At 43.6% G+C, this 20985-nt stretch overlaps 1 protein-coding gene across 1 annotated transcript in view; it reads right to left on the bottom strand.

The window, feature by feature from the left end:
* Positions 1–20985, bottom strand: part of NOP14 (NOP14 nucleolar protein) — a 213187-nt gene that overhangs the window by 157754 nt on the left and 34448 nt on the right. Inside the window, exons 2-3 of the mRNA XM_085642502.1 lie at positions 3042–3176; positions 2229–2370 (exon numbers count right to left, since the gene is read on the bottom strand). Of these exons, the coding sequence (XP_085498628.1) occupies positions 2229–2370; positions 3042–3176 (277 nt within the window). The remainder of the gene's footprint in view (positions 1–2228; positions 2371–3041; positions 3177–20985) is intronic.

The following is a 20985-nucleotide window of genomic DNA, read 5'->3' as shown; positions in this document are numbered from 1 at the left end:
AAGATCGGACAGGAATGGGAGGTGGATGTGGGTGGGGCGATCACAGACGACCAATGGAAGAAGTGTTGTATGGTCACCAGGGACATCTCGCTTAACAGCCACCATAAGTTACGACATTTTACATTTCTCCGCCGTGCTTATTTCACACCAGCCGTGGCCCACAAGATTGATGCTACTAAACCTCACAATTGCTTGAAATGCACCTCCCACATGCTGGCTTTCTTCATCTGGCTTGGTCCTGTCCTCGTTTACAGACCTACTGGGCAGAGGTACATGAGACACTGGGGAAAATCATTGGGATCCCACTTGTCCCCCTTCCTGAAATTGCCCTCCTGGGTTATACAGTTCATATTCCCAAGAAAGTTAGGAGGTTGGCGTCCCTGGGGCTGTCGCTGATGAAGAGGGATGTGGCCATCCACTGGGGCAAGAAAACGACCCCCAAGCTACAAGACTGGCTGCGTAGCTTAGTGTACTGCAACACTAATGCAGAGTTATATGCCAGTTTGATGCCACCGACATCCCATCCTAAAGACACATGGGGACCGCTGAGAGCACACCTGGCCACGGTCAAGCAAGCTTCCACCTCACAGGCAGACAATGGCATAGTGCCGGAGGGTGTGGGCTGAGAGGCGGGTACTGCACACTGTCGCACGGCACGACGTGGCAGAAACTCGTTGTGAGGCTGCGGCTCAGAGTGTTCACAGGAAATCGACTGCTTAAAGTTTTATAGTTCGGAATGGGGCGGTGAGTGGGTGGGGTCAGGATCCGGTGTCCATTGGGTGTTGTCACTGTATGGGTGTCATGACTACATCCCGGCGAGCGCACGTCAGGAGAAACAAAGAAACGTCACCGGCTGTCCACCGCGCTGCCACGAACTACACTACCCAGGATGCCCAGCGCGTCACGCTCGACGTCGCGAGAAGACGCATAAAGCAGGAAGTTGAGTCCCGGAACGCTGTCGGAAATTCTCAGCTTCGAGGTACTTTCGTCCGCTACAGTTCCAGTTCTAGAAATCCTGGTCCGGTAAGGGTGCTTGCACCACTGCTTGTTCTTGTCCTTGTGCCAACCTCCGTTGGTGAGCGGCTGCTCGTGCGGAGGCTGGCGTTCCTTGGTTTACCGCTCTACTTGCATTCTGGATTTGATCGGCCTGCATTTTCGGGGGTGAGAGACCTTCACTGGGGGTCAGCGCTACTGGCGCTCCGGATGTGATCGGCCTGCATTGTCGGCCGGTGGAGGTGCGCTGCCACTATAAGTCCTGGGGGCGTCTTCCCTACAAAGAGTTTTTCTAGGTACTATGGTCCAGCCGAAGTCCGTGTAAGAGTCATTACACTGGATACAAACACTGCCAAGGTTGTCTGGATCATAGACGGTTACGCTACAAAGCAAAGTAGTGATTGAGGGGATGAGCTAAGTGACTGAATGCATGTGGCTTGCTGTGTTATGTGACGTAACATATCCACAGTATTGTTAATGGTATTATCTCTGGCTCTATCTTTAACAGGGGTTGGCATGAGTGGTAGAGGTCTACGCTCTATCCCTGTGAGGAACGGTGGAGTCTAGAGAAGGGTAGGTGCTTGGCCAGAACTCCATGCCTGAGTATAAAGGGAGATACGAAAATAAAGAGTGGGATTGTGCGTGAATGTTGATTGTTCTTTCTCTCGTTCCTGCAGAAATACCCAAAACAAGTCGCCCTCACAGAAGCCACCCCCTCTACTTTTGTTTCTATCGCAAGCACTACATGGATGTTCTTTGCAGGTACAGGGGTTCCGTACCTGGCTTGGCTTAGAGACCTGGCTTTCGTATAACATGTGTTTATGAAGGTGATGTTTACCATTGTCTGTTCTATTTCTTCTCATTTCAGATCTCCTTCCCCGCTGTTCCCTTCCTTTCCTTCCCCCACTTGATCCTTCCGATGACCTGTGCCATCACGGCTTGAAGGATTGGTTAGATCAAGAGGTGGACCTCTCATTCATCAAACCGATCCGGAGGACTGGTCAGCGTTACAATGGGTCAATATTTTGTCCACAATTACATCACAAACTGTCAGGTACGATTTGTTTTTGGTTGTGCAAAAACCATATGCAATGCAATGTGAATTGTCTCCTTTATTTGGAAAATAAAGTGTTATTAAAAAAAGAAAAAAAAGAGCTTAACAAATATGCTATCCACATAGAACTTAAGTATGTCATGAAGAACATGCACTACAAACAATGACACTCAAACCTTACCTGACAATGCTCCTTGCTCTTCATTTTCACTATCGCTATCAACTATGTCATTAAGCTTTTCAATGTCTGCCAGCGATTGCCCAAAATGAGTCAATTCTTCATCTTCGTTGAGATTAAACAGGTTCTTCTTTTCATGGTTACGCTAAGAAAACAAATTATTTTGGTACAGTTTAAACAAAATTTTATATGTAAAAAAACAGTGTATGTAGATCACTTAAAAGGTTTTATCTAAATCGCTTAGCACTTCAAAGGTTACGTCCTTTTACAGATTCTATTAAGCTCTGGAAAAATAATTCTATCTCATTTATGTTAATACTAATTAAGGTAATTTTTTGCCCTTTGGGAAATGTGCATCACAAAATAACTGAATGCCATTTTTCTTAATTGACATTTGATTACTCTACATATAATGAAGAGTGCAGCTCATGTAAAACTTTAGTTACTTTGGTCACCTAGTTTATGAAAAAGGTCACAGGATGATAAGTACGGTAGAACATCAGTTGTACAGAGACTGGTGCAAATATCAGAAATCCCCATGTTTCTGCCTGACTTTCAGGTGACTACACATCAAATGTGGCACCCAATTAATTTTGGACCGAAAAGAATATTAAAGAGTCGGTGGTAAAAAAAAAGGCACATTACTTTGTGACAGACCTTGCCCGTTTGTCTGAAACCAAGTATTCACATTTAGAACACAATTTCACTGCCTCCGCCCAGGCAGTTCTTCATATTTCATAACTCTAAACATACACAAACCAGTCAGGATAAGAAAAACACTATTGTACACATCCACTATCACATTCATCAAGTTACCTGTCTTTCTAAGGCAAACCTCTTCATCATCTTCTCCTCCGGTGTTAATTTGGTATCATACTCGCCAAAACGTTTATCACGGAATACACTAGATCGCCCTCTTTGCTTGTGTTCTTTAAGAAGGGTGGCAGTGCGCTGGAAAATAAGTTGGAAAATACATCACAATCAATAACCAAAGCACATGATTTATTCAGTAGTAAATATCAGGCCAGGTAAAAGGCAACCGTTCAACTTCATGGTATGAGTCAAACAGCACACTCCTATTACTCTTGTACTCTCCTTCACTATACAGTACTACAAACAGAATGAACTCATCTTCTTTGACAAGCATAAGGATTTCCAAAAACAATATGGTCAATGAGAAACCCCTCAATCACTAATGTAGGGGCAATTGCGGAATGCTGTATATGCCTAGAACTCAACACTATCACCACTCACCAGACACCCTAGAAAATTATCAACAGTCAGAGTAAAAGATAGACACATACACAAGAAAAGAATGTAAATAATGAAAAAGGGACTGTAGAAAGCGGACATCTAGAGTTTCACCACCCCAGAGACCTGTTTCCATATCTTTACTTAGCTAAGTATCCTATGTGAACTATTTGGGGTGCATTATTATTGAGATCTTAGTCACGGGCATGAGTCAAATACCACAGCCATGTCAGGACCCAATATCACAGAGCTATGTGCAAAGCTGAATGCGGTTGCAATTCCCCAAATAAAGAACTTTCTGGAACAGATTTAACTACCCCCCCCAAGAGGGTATTTTGCAGAACTATGGGGTTGCAAGTGGAGTTCAGCCCTTCGGGCTCTCTGGCAATTCCAATCAACAGGTGATTTTCAAGCTTCAAAAAACTAGTAATAGTTCTACTCGATGGCCAGGTGCTTCTAGTGAACCGTTCAGGATCCAAAACTAAAAGCCACTTTGCAAAGTAAACAAATATTTAAGCTAACGTGAGAAAGTTAGGACTCCAAAGATATGTGTTATGGTGAGTGTGAAACCCATTTCTAAACAGACTGCCAAGAATATAAAAGCAAACCAAATTGAGGGATTCCCAAACGTTAAGAGTGACATTAACTGATCCTCTGTGTTAATAAAGTCACAGGTCTTTTGTCTCCGCTTACACACAATGTCTGACAGACAACAGAAAAGGATTCAACTCCAACTGGGGAAACACTTTGATGGATGTAAGGAGATTCATTCTTATTTAGATTCTTTGAGGGTGCTATTGAAACCACAAATGTTTCTTGGCTCTGAAGAACCACTTAAAATACTAGAAGATATAAACTCTACCGAGGGCCAGAGTAAACACAAGGTCTCGAATATGGGAAAGACAGAAGTTGCACTCGCCACAAGAGTCCGTTGTCGCCACTGCTTTTTGCCATTGCAATAGAGTTGCTTACGGCACCTGACACCACACCTATGGGATATCTATGTATGCGAACCAAACAATGATTTACTTCAGGGACCCACAGTGGTCGCCTCTGTTGCTATAACGACTACTGCAAAAATCTGCTTTGGTGTCAAGGCTTATAACAAACTGGTGAAATTACAGGTTTATTTCAATGGGTGAGCTGGCACGGGAGGGGAGTATGGCCCAACATAGAACTGGCAGAACAAGTGGACATGAGGCTGATGCACAATGGCCAAGGCATCCTCAAAAGTAACATATAGGAACAGTGACGTCCTAAGCGGGTCTGAGAAACTGTTGGTCAAATTACCACTTTCGCAGATGGGAAGGGTGGCCCTATTTAAGATGGTGATGCTACACAGGTATTTGGTGGCACAGCACATTTTTCACGAACAAAACAGCAGTATCACTATAATAGTATGAGCCATAACGGACCATAGGATTAAACTAGATACTGTAAAACAGAAATATAAACAAGAGGGACTTGCACTCCTAGACATGGAAATATTTTGCGTGACGTTAACAATAGTTAGCATCATGGTGGGAAAATGGCCCCACTGGGAAGAAGTCTTTACTGACAAGTATCTATGGATCAATAGATGTCTACCTTGAAAAGGGGACAATGCACCCAGTAAATCTGCACCAGATTTCTTTGATGGTTCCCATGTGGAACAGGTGTACCCATAAGTTGGTGGGAGCACATACCATACCACCAGAAGCCCACATGCGGTGTCTACTCTATTTGGAAGCCTTCTGATCAGAAGTTGTGCTCTCTAGTTGGAAACAGCAAGGGTGCAATGACATGAGTCATTAGTTTGAGGGAGTCAGTTCATGCTGGCTGAGAGATGAATACTGCTACCAATACCGCAGGAACTAATCCTGGGGTATACATGTAAGGCTAGTGCAGCCAGATATACATGGTAAAAACTTCCTTTGCATTTGTGAATCTGAAATGCAATATCATTTTAAACATGATAGGTTGGTGCCTAATGCATATACGTCAGTTCCTGGGGTAAGAAACCCAAAAATCTGACGTTGTTTTAGATATAGTATTCTGTATTTGTTAGTTGCCAGAGATAGACCAAACAAACATCCGATACGTGTTTCGCCCATATGGCTGGCAGGCCAAGGGCTTTCTCAAGGCAGAAAGCCTCATAGCTTAATGCTAAATGTGACCGGGAGCAGCGTATAGCCTGCATTCTTTGGCGTAATGTCATGTAATGATTGTGGCCAAAACAAAGGAAAGGACCATCTTTAAGTGGAGAGGACAAAGGAAAAGTAAACCGGGGTGTGGACAAAAATCAAGGTGGTAAAAAGGAGATAGAATTAGGGTGAGCTAAAGTGACAAGATGATAGAGGGAATAGAATATTGATGGAAAGCTATTGAAAACGGATGTAAAAAAACAGGTTATTCCATCAAGGATCGAAGAAAGGAACTAGGGCCTGAGGGGGGGGGGGGTAGGGTCGAGGGGTTCCTCAGGTCTGGAATAGTCGTACAAAATCTAAAATCAAGTAGGGATTGCAAGTGGATATAGGATGATATCTAATATGTATAGCCTAGGAAAGCTGAATGTGTAGGAGCAAAGTGAAACGGGATGACGTCGGGTGACACGTAGTGTAGGTCGCAGTGCGCATTCTTAACTAGCTAATGATGGAAGAATATCCAAAGCTTTCACATGGGACGATGGAACCTAGTCTGTAACGAAAAGATAAAAAGGAGTTGTGTGGGGTGTACCAAAGAGCCAGAAACCCGTCCGGTAAAGTGAGATAGTTGGAGGGAAGATGGTGAGAGAGAAGTGTGTTTTGGGAGGTAAACTATTTTGTTATGCAAAGAAATCCAGAAAGCGAGTACGGGAGATACTGCAGATATGAAATAATGGGGTTGCAGGCAGGTTAATCTCATGTACGCTGTGGCAGTGCAAAGGTGTAAGTCAGATCATTCGTACAACCAATAGTGCAACTCTGCATCTTTATTGAGTCCCTTGTTTACAGTATCTATGCGTAGGATGAATTCACTCTCTTTCTGTCTGAAGCGTAGTTCGCGATTGCCCCCTCTGGATTGCGGTTCGACATGTTCCAGTCCAAAGAACTTGAATGTTTTGTGATGGGGATGGTATTCCTGAAAGTGTTCTGTTAGTGGCGGTCCTACTTCCGGTTTGTTGATGTTCTGGTAGTGTTCAAGGATTCTGGTTTTAAGAGGTCTGATGGTAGTATCACTTCACTAGGAGAGGATGCTGTAAATCAGTGTGGGGTCAGGGCAAGTGGGAGCACAACTGTGGAAGCATTGGAGCAAGTCAACAAAGCATCAAGCAATGTTAGATTAAGCCTGATACAATTTAATACCCTGCATAGAGTAAACAGAGGCCACTAAATGATTGCTGAAAGCAGCCTGTCTCAGTTGTCACAAGAAGGATGCAGATTTCACAAATATATTACGGTTGCAACAAATAATTAAGAATAACTGGAAAGAAGGAGTAGTTGGTAGAGTAACAAACTGATCATTGTCTGCTGGCATTGTGTAAAAAAACAAAGAGAAAAATGAGAACACATATTTTTGTCACTATGTTAGCAATGTATACAACTGCTATACTTTGGTTAAAGGATTTAAAACCACCCACAGAGAGATGGCACAAAAAAACGTCCTTAAATGGGCTGTTGTAAAAGCGCTACACTTGCTTAGAGCAAAGACTGAGCTAAAAGCTGAGAGGGACATTCCCAATAGAGAGATTTGATCCACTCTATGATGCTTAACCCAGATGATGTACCCCTCCTTATTATCTGCGTATTACCTTTAGTTAACCACGTTACACACAAGATTGGATCTATATGTAGGAGTTCGAGGACGTCATGGAATAGGATTAATTAATAGATGCTGCCGTTTGGATTGCTGCAGTAAGTGGGATTCCCAAGAGATGCCTCAGTAACTGACTGCAATATTTACGTATTTTCTTGAAATATTATAAATGTATTTAAAAAAAAATACTTTGAGGAAAGGACTACCCAGAGCACACTCATTAATACAAAAGATAAATCTGAAAGGCCTCTTGGAGAGACATGATGATGAATTCAACTCTTGCTACAACAAACACAAAGGGTAACAAGCAATTAGAGAAGTCAATCAGAAACCTGACAAAGCATGTGACAAACGCACACAGTGCAAACACTACTACATCTTGAACGGTTGTATGATGGTACAACTCATGCCTGAATAACGCATGCCTGTACCATGCGGTCTCTACCACGACCACGTCTTTACCACGCATGCCTTTCCCATGCAACTTCATGGTAAAGACATGATGGATAAAGGGACATGCATGCTAAAGAACATAACCCTGCCCTGTAAAGTGTCTATTTTCCCTGTGGCCTGAGCCCTAAAAATTAAACTCATGCCCCAAAAACGACCCCGAACCAGGCGCCCTGACCTGAGCCCTAAAATTGTCCCCTACATGCCTAGAGTACCCAGACTCTTCCCTCCCCACTCTGAGGTCTAAAAATGCCCCCTGCCCTCTAAACTGTCCCTTTCCCCCAACCGTTGCCCTACAAACTGCCCACCCACCCAAAAAATGACCCTGACCCCAGCCCTCCGCCCCAAATACTTCCCCAACATCCCTGAACTACCCCAACCCAGCCCCTCCCGCCCTGAGGACTAAAACTGCCCCCTGCCCTGTAAACTGTCCCTTTTCCCCCGCCCTGCTTATCCCTAATAACTGCCCCATCCTAAAAACTACCCCAACTCCAGCCTCCCGCCCTGAGTCCTAAAAACTGTCCCCTACAGCTGCCAACTACCCAGACTCCTCCCCCCCGGCCCTGAGCCCTAAAACTGCTCCCTACACTACAAACAACCCAACCCCCTCCTGGGTAATAAACCTACCCATATCCTGAAAAACTAGTCCCCTCCAAGACCCAGCTCTAACCCCACTTACCTCACCACCTCCTCTCCCGATTCCTAATCGTCCTTCCTCGTCCCTTCTTCCTCTACCATGCCCATCTGCTCGGCAACTAGACTGCACATTGCCTTAATCACGCATATGTGTGGTTAAGGCAAGTGTGGTTACGCTTGAGTTGATCGGACACGCGTTGCTGATCCCGCGTTGTTCCGTCCGTTTCCTCTCTTAAACAGGAGAAATATGCACTCATTTCTCTCTTACCCTCCATGGCTGTATATGCATTAAGCAGACTAACGTGGTGGATCCATGGTTAGGAAGAAAAGCTTGACAACTCCTTATCTGGGTACAATTACCTCAAAAGGAATCACAGACCGCCATTTCGGCTGTCTACAATAATCAAGGTGAACTCTGCATGCCTCCCCTGGACAAAGTATGTGGTATCACCCCCTTCTACAATTGATTCTATAAATATTCACAAAGACCACCGACAACATGGAGGCGGAGGACTTTTTCATGGCCTTCTTCAACCTCCTATGATTATCCGACGAGGACAGGAGTCTTTAGAGGGGAAAATCACTATTGATGAAACATCTGTGGTGATATGTGACTTACCCTATAACACATCTTTTATAGAAGATGAATTCCCTGGATTTTCCCAGGCAAATCCACTCTAGAATCAACTGTGCTTGCTGAGGGACTGACATCAATTTCTAATAATGCACGGATTTCGCTCATATGCTGGTCTGGGTAGGATCTGCTGAATTATGCCAGTTATCGACAAATCTCTCTGATGAATATGGCCATTAGCCAAGATACTACTAGCAAGTAGATGGTGCCAAATGATGCCTAGTCCTATGTAAGAGTCACAAGTGGGTTTGGTACAAGGGAGATCCCAGATGAATCATCACATTTCTCTCATATCACTTCTGGCTAGCCTCTACAGAAGAAGTAATCAAACTCTTTCAACACAAAAAAGACTTTTAACCCCATAGAGTAGGATTACCTATTAAGAACTCTGAAGGAGGACTGTCTGTGTCTGCACTTCATATTAAAGGTTAGGTGGCTTTATATAAATACAAGAGCAGAGGTGAGCACTGGCAGTTTCTTACTTTGAGTAATTTCCCATTAGCCATATATCAGAACAAAAATGTTTTTAAAATAGCCACTTGAGCAGGAGAATCTAAGGCACACGGTTCACAGATCACAGGATCTACATCCAGAATTTACTATCACTGATAACAACCTTCTCTGTTTCTAAGATAAAATGGGAGAAATGTGAAAAACCTAACTACTTGGGTATCTCATAAATAGATCTTGGAAAAATATGGTGAAAGATAACCTAAACCCCCTGATTTCTAAGACTATTATCGATTTTATATGATAGTTCTGCCTTCAACTTCAAAATGACTTCTCGGTTCAGTTACTTTTTGGTATGCTCCCACTTCGGATTCCAAAAAGTTTTATCCTAACATTAGCAGAGACATTTCTTGTTTCTGGGGATCAACAAAACCATGTATTAAGGCTAGGAAATTATACATTGTGGCTCATCCGGACAGCCTTAGACTAGAGCACAGTAAATACAATTACTCAGCCCGCCAATTGTCACAACTAGTATACTTCGACACTCACTCGATTCAATCTATTATGGATTCAATCCCAACTATCACAGCTACAATTCAGTCAGGTTTTGAGATATTCTAACATGTCAAACACACAGATCACGTGTCAATCAATCCCATATTCAATCCAACATCCTGGTCTGGAAGTCAGATAATAAAAAACTGAAAACAGATCTTCTGGTTCTTTCGTTAGCAGCTCAATTAGGCCCTGTAACAAACACTGCCATTTTAACATGCACACGTTTAAGTTGCCTTCTCTTTCACACATTGACTTTTGACACACATTTGCTTGCATGGCAGTGCAGGGTTAGTTTCTCCATAACCACTTTGCTTACAAAACAACTTCACAAGAACACTATTTTGACACCTTGAACATTGCGTACAAGGCCATGACACACATTGTGCAAATGTTATTTGTTATTTCGTTCATGAGGTGACATTGCTATCAAAAAGACAATGAACCCGCAATGTCGAAGGCCAATTTGGTCCAGGGATGTTCTTCACCACAACAGGTTCAACCGGCGAAGGATGGGTCACCTGGAATTTGTCACCCGTAACACATACACAGCAGTCGCGAACAAAATGCTCAACATCCTTATCCAGGGTAGGCCATCAAAAATCCTGTCTTACCCTACGTTTCATGGTTCGAATCCCTGGATGGCGTCATGAGCCAAATTCAAAATCCTCTTGCATATGGACACAGGAACTACCAACAAACCACCTCGACTTAATACCCCATCAACCACAGATAACTCATCCTTAACCCTTTTGTACGGCACTAACTTGGAAGGGCAATCCTTGTCGCTAGGCCATACACCAGCTAAGAGATCAATGACCTTCATAACATCAGCATCTTCAGTAGTACTCTCCAACCATTCATGTTCCAAAAGAGCACCCTCAGTAGTATCGTCTAATGAACACACAGCACAAACCATCTCTAAATCATCACACCCCAAAACATCATTTTCACATGAGAGAGGTAACCTGGATAAGCAATCAGCCACATGGTTTTTGGCTCCAGCTACATACTCAAGCCGATAGCGAAACTCCTGCAGTCTGTACCAACTGGCATATGAGCGGGCGCCCGGGCGCCGGGCAGAAGATCTGCCAAAACTTGCCAGAATTTCAGCAAACTCCAGGAACGTTGACGGTAAGAATCTGGTTTATTCCGTCTAACATCCTCCAGGTCCCAGCAGCAACTCAACTGCCGTAGAACCCTCCATTCTCGAGTGGAACCCCACTAGCAACACGAGCTCGAGACATATGCTTCAAGCAGAACCCAACATAATCCTTCTCTTTTATCAGAACTACCACATAAAGCCGACGTAAAAAAGGGTGATAAAGTAGCCACTGACATTTTTCTAGAAAACGGCATACAAAATGTGGATATTTTCATGATGTTATAGAAGTATTTTCCTGTGTGGCAACATGGTCAGGCTCAAGGATTCAAAAAGGAACCACTGACAAGCATGAAAATCAATCCTAAACCGTGCTAAAGTGAACTGGATAGTCAACTGATTAAACCGTACAAATCCATAAGTACTACATGGGCTGCATTGCAGCATCCATGTGGTGAATAGATCCCCCCTCCACTCCAATACAAGTTGGCTACCCAAAAGTAATTTGGAAAGCAGTTTCAGATGTAAGCCGTGAAAGGTGGCATTGTAACTCGAAAGCTGAGATATCGCTACCAGTTTTAAACTGGAATTAGCAAACACTTTAACGACAAAGGGTGTACCATGAACCCTCCTCCACCACCCCAAAGTAAGCAGGAACATTGCTTTTAATATTCTCTAGAAGGTTCCTCTTCATGCCACAAAATACCCTCTATTCATGAACAATAAGATTCTTTTGTTGAATCGGATGCTAAAAGTAGCAATACATTAGCAAGGGCTTCTTTTTAGTCCATACTCTAGATAATTGTACTTGCTAATTCCAGACTCCTACATAAATAGATAAATTGTGTCAAATGTTCATTAGATGGGTGTTCTGCTCCCAATAATATGAACATGCTACAAAAGTCAGGTACGTGGACAAGCATGTGGGATAATAGAAGACACAGCTTATAAAATTCAGGCAGCTAAGCTCCTTAATCGTCCTTTTGACTGAATGACTTGTATCCTTCCAAAGCTCACAACACGGATCTACTTTTTTCTTTTTCTTTAAGCATTCCAAGAGAGTGAATGTGTTTTCTTGCTCTTTCCCCCAGGAGCTGTGTTCCTCCCTCATATCCCCACTGCCAGTGCTCTTAGTGTTGCTTACCATCCCTACCATGACATCCGCAAAATCACAGCAACATGTATACTTGCACAGGTTTGAATAAAGAGCAGACTTTATCAGAATGGTTTTCTTTTAGCTCATGCCTTCTGCATGTTGCACGAAAGCCCAGGCTTTGGCACACAAATGCAGCATTTATGGTGAGGGGGAGGACCACCGTTGCACTCACTTTGCCTGCATCCGAGGCAGAAAGTTTAGAGAGAATGGATAGGAGTGGTTTTGTCTCCTGGAGGTCCATAACTGCTGCAGAGATCAAATGGTCGGAGCATTTTTTAAGTTCAGAGTCTTGTGGAAAGGACATAGCAAGCATGTATCTTTACATTCCAACATTTCTCAAGCAGCCGATATACTCTTTTAAGTAATGTGTTACGTTTAAGCTGTATCCTGGACAATGTGCCTTTTTTAAGTCTGGTTAGTCAAAACCTATTCATTTTACTAAAAGTATAAATATATTACTGTAGAAAATGAAGAACGCGTGTACATGTCAACGAAAACATCAGCAGGAAAACGTGTAAAGATGTTCATAGTAAAGAAGAGATACCGGCCCAGCCTTACAACTATAGCAGAATAAAAAAGCAGCACATATAGGGTTAAGACTCGGAGGGAAGAAAGCAGATTCATCTTTTTGTAAAGTAGGGAAATATAGTTAGACAGCCACTGTAGCAGTGAAGGCCACAGACCCGCTTTCAAGGGAAACACGTGTTTAAGAAAATATGTTGATAAGTAGAATAGACGTGCAGGGCAGACAGGATAAAGGCTTCACAGAACAGCAGACTTGTGGCAGTAGAGCTTTAGGCTTCAGCCAGACATGCCAAGGACACCAAGCTAGCGTAGAAATGTATTAAACCACAGGTGTAGAATTCCATAATCATGGGAACAGTTATTTTTGGAGAATAGTATTGCCTTTTGTTGCGACGCTACAACTTTGTCAGTAATTATGCATGTGACGTATTCATCTTTGAAAAGGTGTATAAACTACTGTCCGTTTCTGTACAATTTTAAGTTCAGTTTTCAGTTCGGCAGAGCGGTCTGTACTTCCACTTGTGCATGAGTTAATGAACTCTGTACTTTGCTGAGAATTAAAGTAGTGTTTTCATTTTCCATATCGAGAACATTACATTTGCTCTGCGCTTCAGCGAGCCCTCTTCAGCCACGGGATTGTTGTTATAAGAGTCACATTTTTCGTAAGCACACTACAAAATAAAGCACGAGCCAACTTACCTCAATCATTAGTTAACCGCAGTGAATGGCGGGATTCTGCTTTTTTACTAGAAGCTCTTCAACACCCAAAGCAATCCCCTTCAGTGCCAAGAACTACTATGGCAACTTGTGCCTTTTGAGACCAAACCTATATATATATACAATGTTTTTTTCTTATATTGGTGAGGGGCCAGCAGCTTCCCTCAACAATTACATTTTACAGAAATCATGACAAAACAATTGTTGACAAATGCAAAAGGCTGCAGGCCAAAGCCAGATCTGCTGGCTTTGCCATTGCTGGTTAAATTCTGATCAGAATTTCCTGCATGAAATTAGAAAAAAACTGTACCATTTATAAAGATTGAAAATATTCAATTTAATGTTCAGTTTTGAGATTGCTTAACATATGGGTTTTATTTTCCTCTAGTATTTTCATTGTTTTCTTTTACTGTTTAAAACAATACTTTCCAAACAAGCAGTGGCAAAGCCAATTGCTTAGCATTTACACTACAAGGCGAGATTTATTGCTTTGCCAATACTTATTCTGTATTTGTGTGATCTCTAAAGGGATCATGAAGGAAAAAATTATAAAGTTTGATCAAAAGAAAACAAAATGTTTCTTCTAAAAAAATCAAGTGTTTACATGGAAAAAATGATCGACAGTGCTACAGAGCTTACATGTTTTCTATCAGCAGTCTCTCTTGCTTTGAAATTAAACTGTGTTGATAACGCACATCAAAGCAAAGCATGATTGTTGGTTTGTTATCAAAGTAGTTACCTGCAGATACAAACACTCTACATTCAGGTTAATTTCTATGTTTGTTTTTAATTGTTGTGAAAAGTTTCTAGAATTAAATCTACAGAGTCAGTTTCAAGATGCCTAGGTTGAATATATTATAAGCACCCTATATAACACCTTAATCCCGCCTTGGACAGCATACAGGTTAATGATGAAAAGCCCTACTTAAACCCGGATGTGCAGGCGGCTGCGGTTTTTCCTCGACGCTATTAAAGCGTTAGACACGCTCGAATGGACATACCTCTATGCCATCCTTGGCCGCATGGGTCTCAGCCCGCAATTTATCAATATAATCTGCCTACTTTACACCCAACTGACAGCTCGGATCCGTATGAATAGCCTTGAGTCTGCGCCTTTCCCTATATCGCGTGGCACCCGGCAGGGTGGCCCTCTGTCCCTCCTGCTTTTCACGATTGCGATGCAGCCGCTGGCGGTGGGGCATAAGACAACACCACACGGCCAGGGGGATTGGGTTCAGTACCAGAAGTCTCATTATAACGCTATATGCAGATGATGTCACATTGTACGTGCCTGACCCCGCGGTCAACCTCGACCCCCCTCCTCCGGGAACTTATCAGGTGTGGCGGCCTTTCTGGTATCTCTATCAATTGAGCTAAGTCAGTAATTTTTCCATTGACGGATAACACTGTCCCAGTCGTTTCCGTATTCCCTCTTAAGCATTTGGCTTAGTAGAAATCTACAGGATGTGTGAAACTTAAACTATGGGCGTGCCATCACTTGGCTAGAGGAGAAGGTCGCACTATGGGCCAGACTCCCCGTCTCGCTGGCGGAAAAAATAGCCCTCGCTAAAATGATAGTCTTGCCTAAATTTCTTTATTTATTTGCCAATATCCCGATTCCCCACACGAATGCCTTCTTCCATACTCTCAAGACGCTACTGATCTCGCTGGTATGGACAGGTGGGCAGGCTCGAGTGTCCTGGGATCTCCTGACGCTCCCGCTGTGTCAGGGCGGACTGGGTGCCCCGGATATGCAACTATATGCCTGGTGTGCACAGGCCCAATTCCTTCACTATTGGGTACATCTGACCCCTTTACAGCCCCATGTGGACGTTGAGACCAACGCCGCAGCAACTGTCCCACTGCGGGTGGCCCTGTACCAACTCTACCATCGCTCTAGGGACGGCATAGACACCGTGGAAGCTCTAAGTTGGGCATGGAATGAATTGCGGAAGAGGGCGGGTGTTCCCGTTTTATATGCCCCATCTATACCACTAGCACATAACCTTTTACTGCCCCATATCGGGGATAGCATTGGTGGGACTGTGGCACAAAAAGTACATATCCGTACCTTCGCCGACCTCTACCCCAGCGGTTCTTTCCGCCCTCCACCAGCTGCAGACGAGGGACAATCAGTACCCTTTGCTGAATTATTTTTATATTATAAGCTCAGGACTGCCTGCCGGTCTTTACATGAAAGCTTCTCGTGCTCCCCGACGCCCATGGCAGCTTTGGAAAACTTGTTGAAGTCGCCTTCGCCCCGTAAACATGTCACACGCTTATACACACATATGTAAAACACGCGCCTCTAACACAGCCAAGGGCACTTCAGGCGTGGAATAACGAACTCCAGGGCACGCTCACCGAAGACCAGTGGTCGTACTGTTGTCGCCAGCTCACCGAGTTGTCCCCGAACTACAAACTCCGCCTCATACACTTGAAGTTCCTCCATCGCTATTACATAACCCCCATAGGTCTGCACCGCATGGGACTACCGGATGATGAGGGCTGCTGGCATTGCGGATTTAGTCCGGCCAACTTCCTCCATATGGCATAGGACTGTACGAATCTGTCGGCATTCTGGTCCACGGTGTTCACATTGATACAACAGATGACTGATGCACCTGCGAATGCAACTCCCCTACTGGGTCTGTTGAGCTATGTAAAAGATACCCCCGTTAAAGTTCGTAAACTACATGCTTTACTCCTTTTTGCTAAACGCCTAGTTGCTGTACACTGGGGTAGGAAGAGGTTGCCTTCCAATAAGGAATGGATCAGGGACATTACGTATGGACACTCCCAGTTAACCACCTTTTGGGAACTAATGCCTCCCACATAAAGACCTCGAGACATATGGGAACCATTTCTCACCTGGGCCCGAAAGAGACAGGCGACAGAGGAGGACACACCGGTTGCTTAGGGGGTGGCGGGGTGGATTGAGGGGTGGGACAGGGTTGTCCTTTCTCTAACAATTTGCTTGTTGGGCCTACTGCATTAGTTATTGTCCTGGACTTCATTAGTTGGACATCATATGTCCCACTCCTGTTTGGATTCGCCAATGGGAGCTCAAACTTTTAACTATGATTTCATCAGTGAGCTGCATTCAAACTAAGTGATTTCTATAACATTTTGGGGGGCGGTGTGGGCAAAATGTAACTTGTACGGTATTGGAGATGCAGATTTAGCTTTGATGATTTTACAATGCGTAACTACTGGCTGTTTGTTGCGGAGGTTGTTTACTTTTGAAAATGCAAATAAAAAAAAAAATATATATATATATATATATATATTAAGCATATATATATATATATATATATATATATATATATATATATATATTAAGCATATATATATATATATATATATATATATATATATATATATATATATATATATATATATATATAAATATAATACCAAGCACTGGTGTGTGTATTTCCTTTAACTGTCAAATCTATTGTTTTGACCTTGTTCCGCAGTGTATAATTATCTTTTCAGCAGCCACTAGTTTACGCCTGTAAATGGCATTTCGTCATTTGCAGCGGTTTGTTCCCAACCCTGCTAATTCTATGGCTGACATCGGTGGACATTCTGTGGTTAACCCATGCTGGAAATTCCTTTCTGCATGGTCAGTGGTGAGGAAGTCTTGTCCGGGCCTGAAACGTAGACATAATGCATCATCTGTGGACATCTACTTTCCGTTCTTGCATGTATTCACTGTGAACTAAAGGATTTTACCTTAGTTTTAAACGGGACTAAATAAAAGTACAATACCCATTTATGTTGAAGAAAGGATTATGTTACTTACTCTTTAAGCATCTGTTCTTGGCATGTAGAGCTGTAGATTCACATGCTTTGCATACTCCTGCCATCTAGTGTTGGGTCCAGATGTTTGCAAGTTGTTTATTTTCGAAGAAGACTTTTCCAGTTACAAGGTAAGGTGACTCCTCCGTTCGGTGATAGTGGATCAGCTCCATTGTTAGATTTTTTTCCCACAAGAGGGTGAGACTGGAGTAAGTAAGTGAAGTTATAAAGATGTCCATGCGTATGTAATGTGAATAATAAGAATTGCAACAACCATAGGTGTCCGGGGAATAGGGAGGGCGTATGTGAATCTACAAGTCTACATGCCAAGAACAGATGCTTACAGGGTAAGTAACCTAATCCATTCGAGGCATGTGTGCTGTAGATACACATGCTTTGCATAGACTGTATAGCAGTACCCTCCAAAAGCAGTGGCTAACCAGTGGGTGTTGCAGCTGTTTGAAAAAGTGTTTTTAACACTGCTTGTGCTACATTAGCTTGTTGACGTGCTAATACATCCACACCATAATGTTTTGTAAATTAGCGTGGTGTAGACCATGTAGCTGCTTTACATATATCAGCTATAGGAATGTTACCTAGAAAGGACTATAGATGCTCTTATTTTGCATGTAGAATGTGCTCTAGGATGTATAGTTAAAGTTTTTTAGCTTTAATATAGCACGTTTGGATACATTAAATAATCCATCTAGAAATACCGGATTAAGAGCTAGGATTACCTTGATGAGGTGAAGTAAATGCAACAAAAAGTTGTTTTGTTTTACGAAAGTCTTTTGTTAGATTAATATAGTCTAATAGAGCTCTTTCGACATCAAGTGGTTGTAGAGCCCTTTCTTCTACTGAATCAGGTTGAGGAAAAAACACAGGTAACTCAAGTGATTGGTAATCTGAAATGCAGAAACTACTTTTGGAAGGAATTTTGGATTTGTACGAAGAACTACTCTATCTTTATGCAGTTGAAAGAAGGGTTCTTCTATGGTTAATGCCTGTAGCTCACCAACCTGTCTTAATGAACTAATAGCAATTAGAAATGCAACCCATGAAAGAAATTGTAGTGCACAATTGTGTAATGGCTCAAAAGAAGGGCCCATAAGCCTTGTGAGAACAATGTTCAGGTTCCAGACAGGTGCAGGTGGTACCCTGGGTGGTATTATTCTTTTAAGGCCTTCCATAAAAGCCTAAATTACGGGGACTTTAAATAAGGATAAATGTTGTCTGTTTTGTAGCTATGCAGCTACTGCTGCAAGGTGTAGTCAAATGGATGTGTAGGCTAATCCAACTCGCTGTAGATGCAGAAGGTAACAAATAATATTTTGTATAAATGCATCTAGTGGATCAATGTTGTTATTACAATATATAACACATCTTTTCTACTTTCTGCATAGCATGCTCTAGTGGTAGGTTTTCTTGCTTCCTTAAGAATTGTCATACAATCTGGTGGTAGATTTAGGTATCCAACCGCTTTGACTTCAGGAGTTAGATCGCTAGGTTGAGCTCCTTGGGGTTTGGATGTCGGATTTCTCCATGGTTCTGTGTGAGAAGGTTGGAAGTTAGGTGCAATTTTTGGTGTGGAACTACCAACAGTTCTAGTAGTGTGGATAACCATGGTGGACAAGCCAATGTGGGAGCCACTAGAATTAGTGTGAGTGAGGTCTGTCCGAGTTTCTGAACTAGAAACGGAAGGAGAGGGAGAAGCAGAAAAACGTGAGCAAATATTCATGACCAGTTCATCCATAGGGCATTGCATTTGGGTAGATGGTATGGGAATCTGGAGGATAAGTGTGGGCATTTCCATTTCTCTGCTGTGGCAAAGAGGTCTATTTGTGGGAATCCCCATTTTTAGGTCTCGGGACCATCCAGTCTGCCGAAGGCAGAACCGGAAGTCCGGAGATTTAATGTTTTGGAGAAGAGGGGCTTGAACCCGCCCCTCTTCTCTCCTCTTCTCCATTGGCTGGCCTCTTGAATGCTGGCCAGCCATTGGAGAAGAGGATTGTCTCTCCGAACAGGTCCCGTCCATTTTGGATTCGGGGGCGTGTTTTTTGCTACTTTACTGATTATCTCCTCCAGCCAATGGCAAGAGAAGAGAAAAGAAAAACACGCCCCCGAATCCGAAGCCGCCGCTCCGTTTCTCCGAGGCATTTCTGCCTCACCTCGGAGAAACATGGTTACAAAGTCAGCGGGGTCCTGGGGTCGGTGTCAGCCATGCCATCCTGACACTCTTACGAATTCGGGAAATGTAAATACAAAACGCTGTTAGAGTGCAAAGTGCCAGGCTTCAACACAGCAGGGCACAGGATCAGCTCGTCTGTGTGCAAAACTTATGTCTGCTCTGTGTATGGAAAAGAAAAATAATTCCGACCATATATTCTGCAGGAAGAGAAAATAACATTCTTTTTTTTATGTTGTTAGCTTTTTAATGCAACTCTCCGTGTCCTCCTTCCCCACCGGGTCAATTTTCTATTTTATTTTATTCTTAACAACCATATTTTGGCCTCTAAAGAAATGCCTTTGGCATGTGCCCATCTAATCGACATATCCCTCCCGTCTACCGTCTGGAATAATTGCGCTTTTCATTCTGAATGACGTCACTGTTAAGCCTCACAAAGGTGACATGGAAACCTGACACCCCCTCGGAATGGACATGGAAATGCACCTAGAAGCCGACTAGCACAAAACCCATGTAGATGAGTGCGTGGCTAATTAAGAATCAAACATTTTGACGGGGCAGATAATTTCAGCAGCCACACTATGAACTAAAGCCGGTAACGTAAGAAGATTTCGGGGGTGCTAGAAGGGAACCCTCGTACCTGCGCACGGCTCATCTTCCCGGCTGCCCCGCGTTCGTGCCCACTGCTCTGCTGCAGTCCCGGCAGTGAGGGAAGGGAGCGGACGTTTCCACCTCAGGCGGGCAGAGGTGGGGCTGGAGCGGTGCTTCAGCCTCACGCGCAGAGTGCCCTCCCTGCACAGCACGCCGTGGGAGGCTGGCCTTGTGCCAGCCGGCACACCCCCCCCAGCCCACGAGTGAATGCCATCCCCCTAGGGCGCGCTCCTGCACGCTGCCGCCTGGCGCTCACGTTTCACCACTGACACTGCAGCGCATGATAGCAAGAAATACGAGCGTTTCCTCAATGGGGCTCAAGGCAAGCAGTATTAGGACTAAAGTTACTACAGACTGGTTGGAAAGCATGCCACTAACTCCCTTTTCTAGAGCTGCATTAAGTGGCATATTCACAAGCGGTTGCGCCACGGCGCCACAGTAACTTATTCGGGCGCTCCGATGGCGCAATGCCCTTCTCCATATTTGCAAGGTGCTAGCCACTTTACGTGGCTAAACCATACCTTGTCAATATCGTAGCCTTTCATGCAGTTTTCTAAACCAAAGGGTCGTGCAATGGGGGTTGCTTCTGCATGGATTACATCCATTGCTATTGGACGCTGCCCCAGATTTACAACGAATGGTAAATCAGAGACAGGGTGGCATTAGAATGGCGCAACAAGGAGAAACTCGTTTTTTTTGTTGATCTTTCTACGTATGCTGCATTATGCAGCACCCACAGAAGCAAAGCACAGTTACAGATTGTTTATGTGCAGGAAGATGTTCCTTCCTGCACATAAACAAAGCACCCTTGCACCATGGTACAATGGGGCCTGCGCTGGTGCTAGGCAACTTTTTTAGCGCTAGGGG

The sequence above is a fragment of the Triturus cristatus genome, chromosome 2_2 (genome assembly GCF_964204655.1).
Source record: "Triturus cristatus chromosome 2_2, aTriCri1.1, whole genome shotgun sequence".
Classification (NCBI taxonomy): domain Eukaryota; kingdom Metazoa; phylum Chordata; class Amphibia; order Caudata; family Salamandridae; genus Triturus; species Triturus cristatus.
This window is presented reverse-complemented; position numbering and strand designations above follow the sequence as displayed.